Below are 21443 nucleotides of genomic sequence, written 5' to 3' on the forward strand. Positions count from 1 at the left end.
TTCTCTGCACCCAAATTTGTGCCAGGCATGGTCCTGGGTGCTATGCAAACAATAGGTTACAATCAACAGAGCTTACAAACCAGGATAAAACTCCTATCCTTACAGAGCTCAAAACTGAACAGTAATATAAATGAGTAAAAGAATATATTTAGGGCTTCCCTGGTGGCCCAGTCAGTAAAGAATCTGCCTGTGATGCAGGAGACTGTCTCAAGTGCAGGAGACGCAGGTTCGGTCCCTGGGTTGGGAAGAGCCTCTGGAGAAAGAAAAGGAGCAGCAGGAAAGTCCCCTGACTTTGTTTTAGCAGGATCCTTTGGACTGCCACTTGAAGAGAACGACAGGTGATGGAGAAGCAGGGACAGCAGGGGTAAGAAAGCTTCTACGACAACACTGGTGTGGGTGAGATGGACCAGGGTGGTGGGAGGAAGTGGTCCGATTCAGCAGCGATTTTTAAAGGGAGAGCTGACGAGACCAGCTGGAGGGCTGCAGTTGTGGGGTGGGAGAGCAAGAGAATTTGAGGATGACTCTAAGGTCTGAGAAACCGGACAAACTGAGTTGCTGTTACCTTGATGGGGAAGGCTCTGGAAGGGCAGACGGGGCAGCAGGCCTATCAAAAGGTTGGTTCTGGGCATGTGGAGGCATGTGTGGGACACCCGATAGATGTCAAGCAGGCAGTCTGACTTATATGGATATAGATTTCAGGGGAGGAGTCCAAGCCGGAGACAGAAATGAGTCAATGTCAAGTTTAGAGCTCTGAGTCTGCTAAAGATACCTGAGTAGAGGGAGACTGAGTAGAGAGAGCCTGAGCTCTGGGCTTTACTATCCACGCGGGGCCAGGCAGGCTGCAAAGGCGTCTGTGGGCTCTTCCTAGATGCACGCACATACACACATCGCCCCTCCTCCAGGGAGAAGCACAACGGCCCGCTTCTTACCTTGGGAGGATGATGCAAACGGTTTGACAAAGGACTGGGACCCCGCATGTTTCTCTGTAGGCAAAGGTTTTCCGCAGTAGGGGCAGAACTTGAACGTTGCTTCAATACCTCTGCCACAGTCTGGACAGATCATGCTGGAAAACAGAATGGCGGGGGGGACAGGAAGCTGAAAAACGTAATCTATTGCTGTTGAGTAGTCACCTGAGTTCCTCATGGTGACAAGAATGCAGAAGGAAGAAAACTTATCACACCTGGAACACCCTCTCAGAAAGCAGCCTTTTTTTTTCCTTCTGGCCACACCCTGTGGCATGCTGGATCTTAGTTCCCTGACTGGGGCTCCCTGCAGCGGAAGCACAGCATCATAACAATTGGACCACCAGGGAATTCCCACAAAATGGCCACGTCTAAAATGAGTTCCTGCCCCCTGTGTCCAGTCTCTCCCTAAGGGCCCAGGGCAGGTACAAGGCAGAACAAACGCAGAGTGAAACTACAGAGCTCACAAAAGGTACAGGAATGCCTTGAGGTCAATAAAAGCTGGGCAGGAGAACTGCTCCAATCATGGAAGCACTGAGGGTCTTCAATTATAATTGTGATGCTCATCTCTTGAACCACGTGATGGGGATGGGAGAGACGGTGAGTGCTCACCAGGTAGCCACATACTCCCCCTGCAATTCCCAGGGTTCCTTACAGTGAGATTGGGGCCACATGACTAGTTCTGGCCAACGGGGTATGAGCAGAAGTCATTTTCTGGCCAAGGTAGTTAGGGGCCCCAGTAGCTCCTCTGCCAGCCGTCCTCTGCAGGGATGGCCCTCAGGAGGCAGGGGCACGAGATGAAGGCAGCTGCCTGGTCCACACTGCAAGCCCGTGACTGGCAAATAAACTCTCCTTATGCAAACCACCAGGATTTCAGGGTTTATTCATTACTGCAGCACAGCCCACCACATCCTGACTCTTAGTCAGATAATGGATGTTCACTATGATACCCTCTAAGCCTTGTGTATTTCTGGAGTATTTCCTAATACTTTAAACAAAAATCAAAGCTAAAATCACACAGAGAGCTTGTGACAAATGAGGACACAGCAGGTATATTCACTAGCGTGGGCAGCCACAGCTCACTCCCACAGACTAGATGGTTTAGACGACAGGAATGTATTTTCTCACAGCTTTGGAGGCCAGAAGCCTGACATCAAGGTGTCAGCGTTTGGTTTCTTTGGAGGCCTCTCTCCTTGGCGTGCTGATGGCCACCTTCTCACTCTGTCCTCACGTGCTTGTCCCTCTGTCTGCGTTCTAATCTCCTCCTCTTATAAGGATACCAAGCATATTGGATTAGGGCCTATCTTAGTCTGTTTAAATGGCTATAATCAATATTATAATGATATAATAATAGTAATAAATATAATAAATATTGCAGACATGGGACTTCCCTGGTGGTCCAGTGGTTAAGAATCTGCCTTGCAATGAAGGGGACGTGGGTTTGATTCCTGGTTGGGGAATTAAGATCCCACAGGCCATGGAGCAACTAAGCTTGAGCACTGCAACTAGTGAGCCTGTGAGTCACAACTAGAGAATCTGCATGCCTCAGCTAAGACCCAACACTGCCAACAAAACTAAACAAAACAAAAAAGCCCACAGCCTGGGTGGCTTACAGACAATAGAAACGTACTTCTCGCAGTTCTAGAGACTGGGAAGCCCAACATCAAGGCACCACTGTGGTTGGGTCCGGATAAAGGCCCTCTCCTGGGCTAGACTGACAACTTCACCCTGTGTCCTTATATGGAGGAAGGGGCTGGGTAGCTCTCTGGGTCTCTTATAAGGGCATTAATTCCATTTATGAGAGCTCCACCTTCACCAGGACTTCCCTGGTGGCTCAGACGGTAAAGCGTCTGCCTACAATGCGGGAGACCCAGGTTTGATCCCTGGGGTGCGAAGATCCTCTGGAGAAGGAAATGGCAACCCGTTCTAGTACTCTTGCCTGGAAAATCCCATGGACAGGGGAGCGTGGTAGGCTACAGTCCATGGGGTCCCAAAGAGCTGGACATGACTGAGCGACTTCACTTTCACTTTCCACCTTCATCACCTAACTACCTCCCAAAGGCCCCACTTCCTAAAACCAGCACATTGGGCATTTCAACATATGAACTTTGGGAGAGGACAAACATTTAGCCCATAGCAGGCCCACCCTAAAGACCTCATTTTAATTACCACTTTAAAGGCCCTATTTACAAATACGGACACATTCTGAAATACTCAGGTTGAGGGTTTCCATGAACGAATTTTCGTGGGACACAACTCAGGTCATGAGAGCAGGATGAAACTAGTTCATAACAGAAGTAGAGAAACTCAACAGGGATAACAGTACAACAGGCATTTTCAACGAATATATTTTGAACAGCAAAAAGGAAAAAAGCAAAATTATTTCATTTGTTCTTAGTGTACAGTCCTGGTTATTCGCTGGGATATCAAAATCAAAGTCAAAATAAACTTTTGCTCATGACTTCATTTAACCTTGCAAGACAAAGGTTTTTTTCATTACTTTTATTTATCTTTGACAAACAACTGTCTATATTTAAAGTGTAAAACTTGTGTGTGTAAGTATATGCCTGTGTGCGCTCAGTTGTGTCCAACTCTTTGTGAGTCCATAGACTGCAGCCCGCCAGGCTCCTCTCCCCATGGGGTTTCCCAGGCAAGGATACTGGAGGGGGTTGCCTTCTCCTCCTCCAGGGGATCTTCCCCACCCAGGGATTGAACCCACCCACCCCAGGGACTGAACCTGTGTCTCTTGGGTCTCCTGCACTGACAGGCAAATTTTGACCCGCTGAGCTATCAGAGAAGCCTATATACATATATATGTATATATGACATGGAGAAGGCAATGGCAACCCACTCCAGTACTCTTGCTTGGAAAATCCCATGGACGGAGGAGCCTAGTAGGCTGCAGTCCATGGGGTCTCGAAGAGTCGGACACGACTGAGTGACTTCACTTTCTCTTCTCACTTTCATGCACTGGAGAAGGAACTGGCAACCTACTCCAGTGTTCTTGCCTGGAGAATCCCAAGGATGGGGGAGCCTGGTGGGCTGCCGTCCATGGGGTTGCACAGTCGGACACGACTGAAGTGACTTAGCAGCAGCAGCAGCAGCATATATGACAAACTGAGATTAAAACAGTGATCATAGTTCAGGCATAAAAAACCAAAACTTCATGGTCACTGAGAATCTGTGGGAACTTGAACTTTCTGTGACTGCTGCCTAACCCAAGGACACAAACAGTGTTTTGAAACATCTGCTCCCTGGCATCTTGTGTGTCAGGGTTGTTTCCCCTGTAACCAAACACCCATTTTGGATCCCAACTAATTCTTGCTTAACAAGCACCCTTACTTCTTGCCAGCTCCAACTGTAATTCTTGATAAACAACTCATGTAACTAATTGTGGCCTTGCAGTTTTTGCCTTTAGAAGCCTCCTCCACTTGTAGTCCAACAGAATACAATTCAAGTTGCTTCTTTTTATTATCTTATCAAAGCACGAATATACGTATACCTTTTAAAAATAAAAGCGTTTATTGAATTTTTCACAACATTGTTTCTGGTTTACATTTTGTGTGTTTTGGCAGCCAGGCACATGGGATCTTAGTTCCCCAATAAGGAACTGAACCTGCACCCCCTGCACTGGAAGGTAAACTCTGAACCACCTGACCACCAGCGAAGTCCTGATGCATTTATTAGGACGTTCTCAAGTGCTTCTTGAATCTGGGTCTCCTGGGCTGCAGTCCTAACGAACCTCAAATAAATGCCTATTTTAATCAGGTCCCCATTTCCTAAATTTTGGTTAACAGTATACATTATGAAACAATTACCATAATAAAACGAATTCACATATCCACCACCTCTCATAATTGCAACTTGTGTGTATGTGTGTGTGTGGTGAGGAAACTTGCGATCTACTCTCTTGGCAAATTTCAAGTATACACCCACATTATGACTTACCATAGTTTCCATGTTATACATTAGGTCTCCAGAACTTAATCATCTTACAATAGGAAGTCTGCACTCTCTGATCAATATCCCTTTTCCCCCACAGCTTCTGGTAAGCACTATTCCACTCTGTTATCATGAGTTTGACACTTCTTTTTAAATTCCACATATATGTGGGATCATGTGCCTGGCTCAATCCAATTAAAACATTTTCCTTTATTCACTTTAAAGGCTGGTCTCTGTTGCAATTGCAAAGAGGGGAGTCCTTACAGTCCCAGGCTTTAGGCCCAGGCTGCCTGGATTTGAATTCCAGATGTGCTCTTTGCTGGACATGTTACTTACCCTCTCTGTGCCTCAGTCTTCTCAATGGTGAAATGGGGCTTTTTAACAGTTCCTATTTGACAGAGTGGCTTCCTGGGTGGCTCAGTGGTAAAGAATTTGCCTGCCAATGCAGGAGATGCATGAGATGTGGGCTTGTTCCCAGAGTCGGGAGTATCCCTGGAGGAAATGGTAACCCGCTCCAGCATTCTTGCCTGGAAAATTCCATGGACAGAGGAGCGTGGCAGGTTGAAATCCATGGCATTGCAAAGAGTCAGACACAACTGAGCCTGCTCACATTTGAAAATGGTTGGCGGCATAAGTGGAATACATTTTTATCAACTGCAAAGAACAGCAAAGTCCTTTATGTTACTGGTTATCATCTTCCATTTGTTAATATTTCTATTCCTCCCTTTTTTCTTTCTATATCTTAAGCTCTGAGCCTCTCAGATCTCTCTAGTTCCTCTTGGGGCAGACTCATGAAACTCCAGTGTCTGCCCTTGAAACCACTGCCATGCCCATGATAACTTTCCTCCTGGGAATGAAGTCTGAGAGAAGCAACACACAAGAGATGGAGCAGGAACAGGCTGCTGGTGGGGAATAGGCTTTCAGAGGCATGTGCCCGAGGGGATGGTACCTTTACGGGGTCACGATCTGGCCCTCAGATTCACTGGGCTGGAAACTCCATCTTAACTGTGTCCTGTAAATGAATAAACGTGGAGAGGCTGACTCAGGCTTGCTGTACATGGGAGTAAAAAATAATGACTGATGTTTATTGAGAATTGGCTATGCAACCAACACATGCTATCTTCATTCATTTATTCAATGATTATTCACTGAACTCCTACAGCAGCAAAGGAAATCAACAGCTCCTGACCTGACAAAGCTCATTCTAGTGGGGGAATACAAGCTTAATAAACAAATAAGCAAGTAACTTTAGAAAGTCACACGAGGAAAGAGCTATAGTAAACTCTCAATAAATATGTATAGAAGAAAAGAATCCGAGGGCTGGAAGTCACCATTTTAATGTCATCTGGCTAGCTCAGGACTCAAAACCAAGGCTCCAGCACTCGTCAGTCTTTATCATTCATTCATACATTTTCTTTATTGACTTGTTCAATATTTACTGAACATATGGAGTGTGTTAAGTATTGCATTCCTCCTGGCAGGTCCTGAAACGCAGCACAGCAAAAGAGCTAATGGCTAGACTCCACCTTACGGCAGGATGAATAACAGTGAAATGATTTGCCTCGGCCCCGCCCTCCGGAGGGACCACGGATGACGTAGTACCAAGGCGGCGCTTCCGCCACACTCTCCATTAGCTTTGCCCGTCTCCGTTGTATCCACGCCCACCACCAAGACCGGACAGCTGCAGCTGACAGGTTATCTCGGAGGCCAGAAGATTCTCTCATCTTGACCCGCGATCCCCGCTCCCGAGGGCTCAGTCTCCCACAAAGGGTCGCGCTGACGTCACAGGCACCACGACCGAACTATGGCTAGGCCCCTACTCCGCCTCGTCTTCCCCTCACCTCTGGATTTGGCGAGCTGAGTGGGCAGACAAATATTTGCAGCCAGACTCTCTTGACCCTCCAGGGGAACTGGGACTCACCTTCTCTGTTGCCCTGCGGAAACTTCCGCTAGGGCGGGAGGCGCTGCGCGCGCATCCTCTCGCCGGAGGACTGCGCCTGCGCAGCCTATGCCGACTTCCCGACTGCCTGTGGGCTGTGCCTGCCTGGGAACTCCATTTCCCAGGAACCTTTGCGGCAGGCCAGTCCGGTGACTCAAGGCTGGGGGATGGATTATTCCCTCATCGCCCAACCCTATTCCACCTTTAGTAGAACGCTTTCTGTTTCTACTGCGCATGTGCCAATATAGGGCCAATCGTAAGGCGGGATGAACTCCGATGCATTTTCTCGCCAATCAGAGGTCACAGTCTGATTTCTCCCGCCTCAACTCCGCCCCTTACCATCGCGCGTCTTCTCAGGAATTGTTTCCTCCTCATGTGTTTCCATGGCGACACTCTATCTGTCTCCTTCAGAAATGGAAAACGCTCTCAGTCTTCTCGAAAAGGCAGAAGAGTGATTTGGTTGCCCATCAAAAACTTGTCTACAATACCCAAATGCCATCTGGGGCCGATTGTTTTTCTAGTCTATTTCCCAGCGTGCTCAGCGGGCCCGCTAAAGACAAGGAAGCTGGTGGAGATGGGAAGACAAGAGAAGGCCTCCGCACAGCCCTCTGGGAAACAGTCCTGGCTCTGGCTCAGAGGCTCCTGGGTGAAGCAGTCGTGAAGATATTCGCCCGGCACCGGAAGTGTGTACGAGTAGGCGCTTGTGAGAGCAGTCGCGTCTCCGCCTCTTGCCTGGCTGGCGTCGTGTCTGTTAATCCGGTGGACTGCAGTCTCGAGGTGAGGATATACCGGGGCTGGGCTCACTGAGAACTCTGGAGCCTTGTGGGCAAGGTCCTTCCCGAGGGGTGACGGAATGCTTCTGGGGCAATTTCGGTTCTGGGCGCGTCGCCTTGGGCTGTGGTTATCTAGGTGGATCCTCGAACGCTGGTTCGGAGTAAAGGATCAGGATCTTGCTAACGTGCTTCCCTGGTAGCACAGTTGGTAAAGAATACGCTTACAGTGCAGGAGACCCAGGTTCGATCCCTCGGTGGGGAAGATCGCCTGGAGAAGGTAATGGCAACCCACTCCAGTATTCTTGCCTGGAAAATCACATGGACAGAGAAGCCTAGCAAGCTTCAGCCCTTGGGGTCGCCAAAAGTCGGACGCGACTAAACCACCACCACATCTTGCTAAAGTGCTTTCCAACGCTAACCGGCCGCCCTGAGAGGAACGATTCTATTTCATTTTATTCGGATGATGAAACTGAGACAGAAGGAGGAGGTGAGTTGCCTGAAGTTGTTGGCAGAGCTGGGTAGGTTCTTGGAGGAATGAATGAATGGGAGTTCTTTAGGAATTCAAGATATTTACCATTCATTTGAGCGCTGTCTGTGTGCCAGGTGCTGGTCTCACATTTTCTCTTGTAATCTCCGCAGCAGCTACTCCGTCATCAGAATTTTCTAGATTTTAGAAAGTTAATAGTGTGCGTATTTCATAATTGGGGCTTCCCAGGCGGCTCAAGGCTTCCCAGTGAGTGGTTCAGCGGTAAAGAATCCGCCTGCCAATTCAGGAGACGTAGGAGACGCGAGTTCTATCCCTGGGTTGGGAAGATCCCCTGGAGGAGAGCATGGCAACCCACTGCGGTATTCTTGCTTGGGGAATCTCATGGACAGAGGAGCCTGGCAGGCTACAATCCGTAGGGTTGCAGAGTCAGACTCGACTGAGCACGGGGGCACGCAGGTGGATCGGTGGTGAAGAACCCGCCTGCCGATGCAGGAGATGCGAGTTTAATCCCTGGGTGGGGAAGGAGGAAGAAATGACAACCCGTTCCAGTGTTCTTTCCTGGGAAACCCCATGGGCAGAGAAGCCTGGTGGGCTACAGTCCATCGAGTGGCAAACCAAACAACAGTATTTCATAATTAGGCCACACCCCCAGTGATATCTGGGGCAATTCTTGGAAATTGAATATTTCTGCTGGAAAAGGCATTAATCACACTGAAGGAGAATAAAGACTATGCATAGCCTGTGGCTATTTGGGTTCAGTTTGACTACCAATTTATGAATGAAGTTCTGGTTCTAAGCCTTTTGTTTTTAGAATTGTAGATAAGAGATTGTGCGTTGGTTTTTTTTCTGCTTCATTTTGTACATGTAGCAAGTGACACACAAAAAGGGTGAATGATGTGGCCGTGGTCCCACACCAGGAAGAGGCAGGACTCTCTGGCTCCAGGGCCTAAGACTTTCCAGTCTGGTAATGATTTGCCTTAAGTTACTATGACAGAGTGGGTGACCTTGAGCTTCACCTCAGGGCTTCAGTTTCTTCCCTCCCAGGTCTAAGAGTTTATGAGATGTGGACAAAATGGGATTTGGAAACTGTCCATAGAGTTATCAAATTCAGATATCTGAGGGCCAGGCAGATAAGGAAATGAAGAGAAAAGTCTGGGTGAGGACTGTCCGGCCTCTCAGAAGGATCATCCCATCTAAGGGGTGGAGAGCTATAAATGGCTTCCAACAAACTATCTCTGTGGGAATGCAGACCCCATACACAACATTGTAAATTAATTATACTTAAAAATTTTTTTTTAATCTGTGGATTGACTTATACTCACAAGTCAAGTCTTAACCTGTTTGTGAGGAAATCCTTGTTGCGTAAAACATTAGCTCTTATCATAGGCCTGAGGTTTCTGTGGTGGCTCAGCGGTAAAGAATCTGCCTGAGATGCAGCAGACCCAGGTTTGATCCCTGGGTCGGGAAGATCCGCTGGAGAAGGGCACGGCAACCCACTCCAGTATTCTTGCCTGGAGAATCCCCATGGACAGAGGAGCCTGGCAGGTGACAGTCCATGGGGTCAAAAAGAGTTGCACATGGCTGTGCGACTTGCACTTCACGTCACTTCTTAGGCCTATCACATTCCATTATCTGCGGTCACAAAATCTAGAAAGCTCCGAAAACCAAATATTTTTTCCATGAATTTGATGCCTGAACCTGACTAGAAATGCTATAATTTATTACTTTTAATTATCCTGGCTAGAGTGGATATTTTTACCTCCGCTCTGGGAATATTGAAGTGTTCAGTTATGAAATGCTCCCCTTATTCCTCTCCCCTCCCCCTGGTACTGGGATTTTAATGAACTACACCATATTTGGTGGATTACCTTTTTATAATCTGAAAATTGCTGAATTTAAAGCATACTTGGCCCAGAAGCTTAAGAATTATGAACCCATGGTGTTGCTTCATGGCGTGGAATGCTTTCAACACCCGTAGACATATGCCACTTAGGAAGCACAGAGAGGCCACGCCAGTGTACCGTGTTTTGCCTATTATGAGTTGAGAGTGACCCAGTGGGCAGTGACCATATTTTTTTTTTTAAGTGAAGTAAATAGAATGGTACACATCCTAGTCCACCCTACTTTATAAAATGAAGTATTGTTTCACGAAGCTTTTGTTCAGTTATGTATGCAAATGAGAAGTCATAGTATTTATTATCTGTGTTACTGTGGGTCATGGTTAAAAACAAAAGTTGAAGAAGTCATGCTGTTGTAGAAATAACAACAGTCTTGGAGCTTGCCTGAACTCTAGTCTTAGAGATGATATAAGTCCCTACTGTGTGCCAGGCACTGTGCCCACAGTGGTGAGCAAGACAGAAGGTTCCAGCAAGGTGAGAGATCTGAATGTCCACATTCTCCCTCGTGGGTATTTACGGACTGTACTTAACCCTGACAAGTGCTAAGGAGGGCTGTGTAGGCTCTGAAGCACTGGGGCTGGGTGCTTTTAGTAAATAGAATTGTTGTGATTCCTGCAGGGAGACACACGTCCTCACTCCTCCTGCTTCTGGACGTTTTGGGAGCTCCTCCAGCATGGCCACAGAGTCAGCCCTAGGAGGAAGGCACACTTTCTTCCAGTTTCCTAGTCCTTTCTGCTGCCCTGCCAGCCAGGATTGTGGAGGGGAAGGAGGGGGAACTTAAATGAGGAACTGGTCGTTGGGTCTCCATCAGCTACGACTGAGGTGAGTTAAGTGTCCCTCTCATCCCAACCTGTCATCCCCAGAGGCTGCACATCTGGCCTGCCTTGTTCCAGCTCTCTGTCTTATGCCCCTCTCACCCACCCCCAATTAGTCTCAAAGGAAAGCTCTCACACTGTCACTGTCCTGCCCAGTATCCTTCCAGGAATCCTTATTGCCCAGTACCCTTCCAGAAATCCTTATTGCCCCCTGGATAAAATCTAGGTTTCTCAGCCCATCCCTACATGGCTTGAGTCCTGCCCTCCTCTTTCCTCTTCTTCCGTTTCCCTCACACAAGCTGTACTACTCCCTTCTTGGCCTTGTGTGAAAATGTTACCCCATACTTTCCAGCTTCCTGCCTTTGATCAGGCTCCTCCTTCTGCTAGAATATACTGCAGCCACTATCTCCAGCTGGTAAATCTTCCACAGCCTTCAAGACTCAGTTTATTCTCTCCACCTTTCCTGGGCAGCATTAGCTCCTCCCTGTTCTGGTCTCCCAGGTCACCCTGCCTCCTCCACTGTAACACAGATCCACCAGCTTGGGGTGTGTCTGCCCATATCTGTCAGTCCCATCAGACTCTGCACTCCACAGGGACAAGTACTAATTGGGACTCATCTCTGGGTCCCTAGGAACATTACTGGTCTGGCATACAGAAAGCCTTGAGGTGTTTGTTGAATGAATGAATGAAAATGGAAATGAAACAGAAATAGACTCACAGATATAGAGAACCAACTTGTGGTTGCAGAGAGGGGAGGGGGTTGGGGAGGGATGGACTGGGAGTTTGGGATGAGCAGAGGCAAACTGTAGAGTGGGTAAACAAGGTCCTACTGTATAACTTGGGGAACTATTCAATATCTTGTGAGAAACTGTAATGGAAAAGAACATGAAAAAGAATGTATATACAACTGAATCACTTTTCTGTACAGCAGAAAATAACACACTGTAAATGAACTATGCTTGAATTTTTAAAATAAAATTTTTTTAAACTTAAAATCTTGAACACTGAAAAAAGCAAAAGTCAAGGTAGGTGGATGTTAGGCTGAGGCAGACCTGCCTCTGTGACCTTGAGGGGATAGCATGTCTCCTTTTCTAGACTCCTTGTCCTTGCCTAGAAAATATGGGGTCTCACATCTGAAGCTTCTCACAAGATGATTTTTGCCAGAGGCTTGGCATGTGGCTGATGAGGGTGCTGAGGTGAGCCGTTGGCCCCTCCCTGACCCCAGTCCCACTGCATTCCAGGAAATTGCCACCCTCAACGACATAGCCATGGACTTCACCTTGGAGAACTGGGAACAGCTGGGGCAGGGGCAGGGAGACCTGTTCTGGGACACGGCGCTGGACAACTACCAGAACCTCTTCCTGCTGAGTGAGTGCCACCCCTGCCCTGGGAGTCATCGCCCTGCTCAGGGATCACCCATGGCTCTCTGTCACCTATGGGGTGATCTCCTGGCTCCTGAGCGCCTCAGATCACTGTGCTTAGTTGTCTGATTCTGCAACATCAGTAGTGCCTGGTGACCTTTTTGATTGTCACCACTTGGGAGGAGTGGAGGGTGTACTCCTAGAATCCAGTGGGTGGAGCCCGGGGTGCTGCCACACATTCCAGAATTTCAGGGATTATCCAACCCCAAATGTCAGTGCTGCCTGGGAAGAGAAACCTATGCTTGCCCTCTAGCTCCATCAGCACTTTCCTTTTCCTCAAAGTAGATGAATTCCTCCAGCTGACACTTCAGGGGCTTTGCTGCTTTAAGACAAACTGCAACCCCTTGACCACTCCCTACCTCTGCCCTGCCTGGCTTGCTCACTGCTCATTTTATGGTCTGTCTCCCTCTGCCAGAGTGGGAGCCTCCTGCGGGCAGGAACTCGTGCTGCTCCCTGGTGGAGCCCCTGTGTCTGGAACAGACAGTACTGGCTTTGGGGGCTCAATGAATAGAAGAGGGAGCAGCAGGAGTCAGTGTGTTAGGAACTAGGTCTTGTGCCAGGCCAGCACTTAGAATGCTCTCCTCTAGTCCTCCAGACACTCATCTGTGTGTATTTATTAGCGGTGTATTCCTTTCCTGTAGCTGCTTTTACAGATGCCACAAGTGTGGCTGAAAACAACATACACTGACTCTGACTATTCTGGAGATGGGTCTGACTGGGCTTAAATCTGGGCATGGGCATAGTTGGTTCCTTTTGGGGGCCGTTGGGGAGAATCTCTTTCCTTGTCCTCTTTCAGCTAAAAGCCAAATGAAACCTACTTGTTGTGCTCATGGCTTCTCATCTTTGAAGTCAGCAATGGCTGTCTCCCTGCTGTAGCATGCATCCCCTGGGATTACAACTCTCTTTCTGCCCTTGAGGAAGTTTGCAGAGGGTAGGAAGCAGGACTGGTCTTTGGGACCCCCAACACACTCTCATCAGGGGGCCTATCTTATGGAGGCCTCTGGTATGTCCAGTCCATGGGAGAATGTGTGAATCATGGATGACTGAGGAGGTACATGACTCTCCCTGGCAACTCTCTTTTATCTCTCAAGAGCTGTTACAGATGCTTTGTGTCCCCAGCCCTGGTGGTCACATCTCTGATCACCCTGGATTGTGACTGGGTCCCTCTCCTCCACTGGGCCAGGAGCCCTGCATAGCTGGATCAGGTGCTGAATAATCATCAGGACAGCCAGGAAGTTCCTGCTCAGCAGCCCGATGGCCCCCCATGTTGATGTCATCTGGTTGGTGACAATGCCTTTCTCTCCCTACAGATCCCCTCAGACCCAACTTGACCTTCCATCTGGATGGTGGGGAAAAGCTGGAGGCCCTAGCGAAAGAAAGCCCAGAGTCAACAGACGCTGGTGAGTGGGCAGCCAGGGCCCCCTCAGGGGAGGGTGGAGGGAGCTCATGGGGTGTGGTCCTTTGTGGGCCCTCTGTCTTTAAGACCTCCATCCTGCCCAGTAGGTCTGCTGGAACATCTCCACCCCCTGCCTCTCGGCTTCACTCTGCCACGCACTGGCTTCAGGTTAGGGAGCCTTGCCCTGTATACCGTATCTCCGTGTATCTCTTTGTTCAGCATGTGGCTATTCTGGTGCCCTTCCTCTGTCCCCTCTGCATCCTTCCAGACTCAGCAGGGCTCAGCATTCCATTCTCTGAGTCAGTCTCTCCTCCTTTCTGTCTTGTGCCCCCTGAGCACTGTGGATCTCCCGGTCTACCTATTTCACCTGCCTTCAGGCAGGCCCATCCTTCCTTCCTGGCCCAGCAGATGGCCTGTCTGTTAGTGACTCAAGCCTGGGCCTAAACACTGCTAAGAGCATTCACTCTGCCCTCTCCCAGGCCACAGTTTGTCTGGGGGATCGGTCAGGCAGTCAGGATTCCCGGGTGTGCTGGTTGAGACATCCCTGAAGGGAGAGTCAGGGGCCCTCCCTGGGGTGCCAGCAGCTTTTCTCATTGTTAGACTGTTCACATGAGGAGAAGGGCCCCTGAACCAGAGGCCATGGTGTGGGGGCCGCATGGCTCACTCTCAGCCTGCACCCTAGCTGTCAGAAGGCAACTCTGTTTTTGGTTCACCTCTCATGAGCGTGGACCTTCTGTAGCCTCCTGTTGAGCACACAGGTGTTTTGCTTGGACACAGGCACCATGGGTTTCCTTTTCTGCCACCTTAACATCCAGGCTGATTCCAAGCTTGTATAGCCACATCCAGATAAGTCCTCCTGTGGTGGCGGTGGTATTGCGTTGTCATCATTTATCCTTCTTTTCCACTGAGTACACTTCTCTAGGAAGTATGCCTTAGCTGATGGGGCTGATGATGGCAAGTACCCCTCTGGAACCTCCATGGCTGCCCAGCACCACCCACACCCCCCCTTTTTCTAAATATCTATTTGACTGTGCTGGGTCTTAGTTGTGTCAAGGTCTCCACTGTAGCACATGGAATCTAGTTCCTTGGTCAGGGATTGAACTGGGGTCCCCTGCCTTGGGAGCATGAGTCTTAGCCACTGGGTCACTAAGCAAGTCCCCCAGCTCCCCCTCCTAACACCTCTTGAAGTCGGCTCTTCTTCCTGTGATGTCAGTACCCACTGGATCACCATGCTGGCCCTGTCTCCTTCATTCCCTTCCCAGTCAGGACTGACTCAGGATGCATCACCTGTTCTCCTTTTTGTTTGCTCTTAGCCTGCAGCTCCTGTCTTTAACTCCCAAGAAACAGGAGACATTTGCACTTGCCCTCTCTTTCAGGCATAGCTGAGACTTCTCCTCTGCCTCAGGACTTCATGGAAGAAGGACTCTTCCAGGAGATTACTGAGACTTTTTCCAAGGATGATCTCTGGAACTCCCATTTGGGAGAAGCCTCTATAGGCCAAAGCTGGTTAGATAGTGTTCTAGGAGATTCAGAAAGTCTTCTGAGGTCTGATATTACCAGTCTGGAGAAATGCAAAAGCTACCAACTCAAGAGCCATGAACTCAAGATAGACCTCAGTCCCGAGTCCCACCTTTCCCCAGGAGTGGGTTCCATGACACCTGATCTCCCTGAAAAGAGCCTGGCACCAGCTGAGTCTCAGGAATGTGGGAATGACTTCAGGTGCTACTCAGACCACAGCCAGCAGGATACCATCCAGGGAGGGGAGAAACCATGTAAGTGCAGTGAGTGTGGGAAGAGCTTCAGCCAGAGTCACCATATGATCCAGCACTGGATTCTTCACAACAAGGAGCATCCCACTGTGCTTCAAGAGTATGAGAAAGATCTCAGCCAGAGTTCCTGCCTTTTCATGCAACCAGTGACTCACACAGGCTACAAATCCTATGTGTGTAACAAGTGTGGGGAAACTTTTAGTCAGAATACACACCTTCTGTGTCATCAGAAAGTTCACACTGAAGAAGAACCATGGGAGAGTCAAGATGGTGACTGTCCAGCAGATCACAACTCACAGCCTTTTGAGTGTCATAAACCACACCCAGGTAAAACCTACAATTGTAACCAATGTGGCCAGAGTTTTAGCCAAACCTTTCATCTCTCTGTGCATCAGAAGACCCATACTCAGAAATGCTACGAATGTGCCAAATGCAAGGCAACCTTCAACTCAAACAGATACCTCCTCCAACATCAGAAAATTCATGCTACAAAAATGACCACTGAGGATCAGAAGTGTGGCAAGGCCTGCAGGCAGAGCTCCTTTCTTGTCCAACAGCAGTCTGTTCACACTGCAGAGAAGTCTTATAAGTGTGATGAGTGTGGGAAAACCTTTAGCCATAGCCTGTCCCTAAAGATCCACCAGAGGGTTCACAGTGGAGAGAAGCCTTACAAATGCAATGAATGTGGGAAAGCCTTTTACCGGAACAGTCACCTTAGTGAACACCAGAGGGTTCACACGGGTTACAGGCCCCACAAATGTCACAAATGTGTCAGGAGTTTCAGCCGGCCCTCTCACCTGATTCGACACCTGTCCATGCACACTACAGAAAAGCTCTACAGCTGTGCCAAATGCAAGAAGACCTTCAGCTGCAATGAACACCTTGTTCAGCACCAGAAAATCCATGCTGTGGAAACCCTCTATGGATGTCAGGAGTGTGGTGAGCGATTTGTTTGCCGCTCAACCCTAACTTGCCACCAGAGCATTCATGCTAGAGAAAAAGGACTCAGTGAGAGCCGGGAGATCTTTTATGAGAAACCCGAGCACAAAGAGCATCCAAGGGTCTGTGGGAAGTGCTTTAAGTGTAACAAGTGCGAGAAAACCTTCAGCTGCAGAAAATACCTGACTCAGCACGAGTTGATTCACGCCAGGGTGAAGCCCTTTGAGTGTAACCAGTGTGGGAAAGCCTTTGGGCAAAGTTCACAGCTCATCCGGCACCAGAGGATCCACTCTAGATTGAGATCATACAGATGTGGGGACTGTGGGAAGGCCTTTATCTACAGTACCTCCCTCATCAAACATCAATCCCTCCATGGGATTGAGCACCCCTTTAAATGTAACGAATGTGGAAGGATCTTCAGTCAAAGTGCACGTCTCTTAGAACATCAGTTAATCCACACTACGAAGAAGCCCTTGAAACCTAACAAGTGTGGCAAAGTCTTGGGCCACAGTAACCACCTTATTCAGCATCAGGGAACTCAGGCCGGAAAGAAGCCCTTTGAGCAGAATGAATGTGGGGAAATTATCCAGGAGAGCTTGTGCCTTTCTGAGCACCAGGGAGTTTACACAGATGAGAAGCCCTATACGTGTGGTGACTGTGGGAGAACCTTCAGCCTGGGTGCTCAGCTCGTTTACCACCAGAGAGTTCACACTGGGGAAAAGCCTTACATTTGTCAGAAATCCGGGAAAGCCTTCCGGCAGGGCTCATGCCTTTCTAAGCATCAGAGAGTTCATACCAGGGAGAAGCTTTATGTGTGCGCTAAATGCGGGAAAGCCTTTGCCCAGAAAACAAATCTGATACAGCATGAGACAACTCACACAGGGGAGAAGCCTTATGCTTGTGGTGTGTGTGGGAGAGCCTTTCGCCTTAGGGCCCATCTCAGTCAGCACCAGAGAATTCACACCCAGGAAAAACCATATCAGTGTCAACATTGTCAGAAAGCCTTGTGCTGCTGCTCAGGTCTCAGCCGACAGCAGTGAGTTCACACTCCAAAGTAGCAGGTAGCAATCCTCCCCATGACCCCTGGGTAGCAGCAGGCTCCCAGACATCTGAGAATGTTCCTCTGAGGCCCAAAGTTGAAACCATCCCAGTGTAAGCCCCTCCCTGCCATGGGTAATTAATCTCTCTGGTAATAAAGATTGATTAGAAAATTTGCACACGTTTCATTAAAACAATGAAAACTGGAGCTTTGGAAGTCAGGTAGACTGGACCCTGTTTACTGAGTTCAGTCCGAGTTCTGCCATCTGCTAGGTGATCTACAGAGAGTCATGGAACCTCTTAGGGATTCAGTATCCTCATCTGTAAGATGGGCACAATCCTAGTTACTACCTCAAAAGACTACTGTGAACATAAATAGATGCAAAGCACTTAGAACCAAGTACCTGTCAGATAGTACTCACCAGGTGTGAGCTACAAATATGCATCAGATATAATAGATACACTCTTCCACATTAAAACAAAGAGATGATTCAGTAACCCTCTATTCAACTGCAGTTACTGTTGTTACTAATATTACTTATGGCTTTAATTTTCAAAGTTTTCCTTCAGTATACCCTTGGCTTAATTGTTTCCAAAGTGTCAGCACTTTGTTCTTTATTGAAACAAAAAAAAAGTGTAGCCTTTTCCTTCCCTTCATCTCAGGTCTGTCCTAATACTTTCTTAACTAACCCACAAAAAGCCAAGAAGAATCTGTAACATCTAACATCTCACAGAAAGAACTTTCCACTCCTAGCTTCCCAAACCTCTCAAAAGGATCCCTGCACATCCACGTGCTACCTCTTCCCATAGTCTCCCATTTCAAATGGTTGGTTAAATGATGAGACCAAATTTATCATGAAAGTTAAAGCTGTAAATAGCTGGATTCAGTTATGAAAGCTGCAGTGGATATCACTGTCTCCACATGGTTCACATGATCTATGCAGAAGATGTGCTCGGTGCAAAAATAATGATGCACAGAAATGACTTCTGGAATGTTCCTCCTCCATCATTTGTCCAACCTGGCCACTCACAGGCACTTTACTATAGGCTCCAAGTTGGGGAGCACCAGTACTTTAAAGTGCTGCCCTTGACGTGAAGCTTCTGGAATCAAAGGGAAATGAATGGCCTCATTTCATAGAGGAGCGCTCTTTGTTGCCAGGTGATTCCTTGGAGTTGGGGCCCTCGCTTTCACTGCTCACCGTGTCCAGGCCTGTTCTACAACTGAGTCTCACTTCAGGGAACCACGTGACCAGCTCTTTTGATAGCACCTCCTCGGCTCTGAGCTTTTGTGTCCCACTTGCTACATGATCCAGTCACCTGTTTGCTGAAGCACAAACAATCTTATGAAGATACTGGACTCTGGCACTTTTAATATTCTTTCATATTTTTGTTTTTTTAATATAAATTTATTTACTTATGGTGCTAAAAAATGTTCAGGAGTCTATGCTCTGGGCCCCTGGGATATTTAAAACCTTGCACCTTGAGTTGCACTGGTTGGTTTATTGAAAATGAGAACTTAGCGGCTGACCACACCAGTGGGGAGTGTACTGGTTTTCAAGTGGCTGAAAACGTCCAACTTCTCCCTGCCTTTTGTATCTGAGCAAGGGGCCTGATATATACCCAAGGGGTAGGGTAGGGGCAGGAACTCAAATTGCTAACTCTTGCTATTCAAGCAAGAGTTTTGACACCAAAGATAGAAGTCAGAGGCCCTGTGGAAAGTTGGCAGCCATTTGTATGTGTGTGTGTGTCGTGTGTGTGTGTGTGTGTGGTATCTATGTAACTAATAATCTGTGTTCTGTGGACCAGGGTAGAAACGCCTACCCTCACGTTTGGGTGTGTGTTCTCTGATTAAAAGTTTTTGAGTTTCTAAGGGTTAATTGGTTTTCTCAGCTCAATGCCACACACCCAGCCAGGGGCTGGGCATGCACAGTCACTAACTGTCGAGTGCTCACAGTCCTGGGAGGAGAAGGCTCTTGATGGTGAAAACCATCCCATGATGAGATGGTTAATTCTGTTTTTCCAAAGCCCGGGAGGGTCAAGGACAACTAGGGAGCCACTCACTTTCAGCTGTTCGTCAGCACACCATCAACCAGCAATTTCCCATCCTCATTAGTTCTGCCTAATCGAGGAGGAAGTATGGACTGCATGTTGTTTATTCTTTTCTAGTTACAAAGATACAGTCGGGCTCAGGCAAGAGTTGTTGCTAGAATTTAACATTATTTTGCTCTCCTGGTACTTATTTTACTTTCCCTCTCCCCCTTTATCCTCTACTGATGAGAGATACCAGTTTCCCACTCCTGGAAAGGTAGTAAGTCCTCTTTAAAAATAAATCAATTTAAGGTTTTTTTTTTTTTTTAAGCTGATCTGAAGGAAAATGTATGGCACACATCTGCAGCTAAAAAATTGGATGGCAATATATCCCTGAGGTTGGGGAACGTTCAGCTAAAGCCTTGCATCCTGCCCATGGATAAACCAGATTATGCTATGGCAACCCGGTTGCCAGATCTGATAACTGTGGGTCAGATCACAGTGACTGCTCATTCCCCTCACTAGTGCTTCATGTTCACTGTGGGTTGGCAGGGGTGGGGCTGTATCTTCTCTATCCCCCTGAGAGACCCGTGTCCCCTTTTGAGTCTGTTGATCCCTCTTGGTCACCCCAGTGAGAAAGTAGCTTTAACACTGCCTCACTCCAGGACTCCAAACTCCACACTTTGGGTGGGCATTGCTGTCCATTGAAAATGTGCAAATTTCCATTCATGGCAAGTGATGCTGATTGTTCAATCATAGTTGTGGTTGAAAGTTTTTAAGGACATAGACTGAAACTAGTAGACTCTTCAGACAGGCAGTGGCATCTTAGGAGGATGGAAGTTAGCCATTCTGCATAAACCAAGGAGGTGGCATGTGGATACCTAACATTGAGAAGTTACTGGTCTGGGAAAATCATACCTATTAAAAGAAACGGTGGTTTCAAGGAGCTGGGGGAAAAGGCAGTTTTATAAAATGCCCACTTAGTAATGGGCAAAGGATCTGAATATAGATTTCTTCAAAGAAGATGCACAAATGGCCAACAAGCACATGAAAGATGTTGAACATAATTAACAAGATGCAAATCCAAACCACAATGAGATGCTACCCACTAGGATGGCTATAATCCCCCCCCCCCAAAAAAAGTCATTTCCCTGGTGGTTCAGTGGTTAGGACATGGCACTAACACTGCCCTGGTCTCAGGGTTCAATCCAGGTTGGGGAACTAAGATCTCAAATGCCGCATGGTGCAGTGTAAAAAAAAAAAAAAAGATTATTACATGAAGATTTCCTTTTGTGGGAGCCGGGGGGCTTACAGCATTTAATTGCTTGGTTTTGAAACTTATGGGTAGACTTACCTCTCTGTTGGTAAATAAAGTCCCAACAAGATAGAAACGAACTGTTCTCTTTGTATCAGAAGCTGTATAAAAGCAAATCCCTGCTGAGTCAGAAAACGTCCTTGTTCAGTAAATATCAGCTGTTACAGAGAAACAGGAAAGAACTGATAAACTCACCAGGAAAATAGCATCACAAGGCTTGGGCCATTCCATTCCGGAGAGATTATTTACACCTGGTATGACAAAAAAGTGAAAGTGTTAGTCACTCAGTTCAGTTCAGTTGTTCAGTCGGGTACGACTCCTTGCGACCCCATGGACTGTAGCACACCAGACTTCTCTGTCCATCACCAACTCCTGGAGTTTACTCAAACTCATGTCCACTGAGTCAGTGATGCCATCCAACCATCTCATTCTCTGTCGTCCCCTTCTCCTGCCTTCAGTCTTTCCCAGCATCAGGATCTTTTCCAATGAGTCAGCTCTTGGCATCAGGTGGCCTAAGTATTGGAGTTTCAGCTTCAACATCAGTCCTTCCAGTGAATATTCAGGACTGATTTCCTTTAGGATGGACTGGTTTGATCTCTTTGCAGTCCAAGGGACTCTCAAGAGTCTTCTCCAACACCACAGTTCAAAACCATCAATTCTTTGGTGCTCAGCTTCCTTTGAAGTCTAACTCTCACATCCATACATGACTACTGGAAAAACC

General features: G+C 47.8%; 2 protein-coding genes across 3 annotated transcripts in view; one reads left to right on the forward strand and one right to left on the reverse strand.

Moving 5' to 3' along the window:
• The window catches only part of VRK3 (vaccinia related kinase 3), a 35432-nt gene extending 29589 nt beyond the window's left edge, over nt 1-5843 (reverse strand). The window contains 2 exon segments of the mRNA XM_013971516.2: nt 930-1063; nt 5241-5843. Coding sequence (XP_013826970.2) covers nt 930-1063; nt 5241-5536 — 430 coding nt within the window. The 5' untranslated portion in view covers nt 5537-5843.
• ZNF473 (zinc finger protein 473) lies at nt 7170-17554 on the forward strand. 2 transcript variants are annotated; one of them, XM_005692734.3, is made up of 5 exons: nt 7170-7620; nt 10620-10823; nt 12058-12184; nt 13548-13637; nt 15010-17554. In XM_005692734.3, exons 3-5 carry the CDS (start codon nt 12085-12087, stop codon nt 17379-17381), a joined length of 2562 nt encoding a protein of 853 aa, XP_005692791.1. In that variant the 5' UTR covers nt 7170-7620; nt 10620-10823; nt 12058-12084; the 3' UTR covers nt 17382-17554. The 2 variants fall into 2 exon arrangements, with proteins under 2 accessions (XP_005692791.1, XP_005692792.1); XM_005692735.3 differs by lacking the exon at nt 7170-7620 and adding an exon at nt 7706-8103.

This window comes from Capra hircus, chromosome 18 (genome assembly GCF_001704415.2).
Source record: "Capra hircus breed San Clemente chromosome 18, ASM170441v1, whole genome shotgun sequence".
Lineage (NCBI taxonomy): Eukaryota > Metazoa > Chordata > Mammalia > Artiodactyla > Bovidae > Capra > Capra hircus.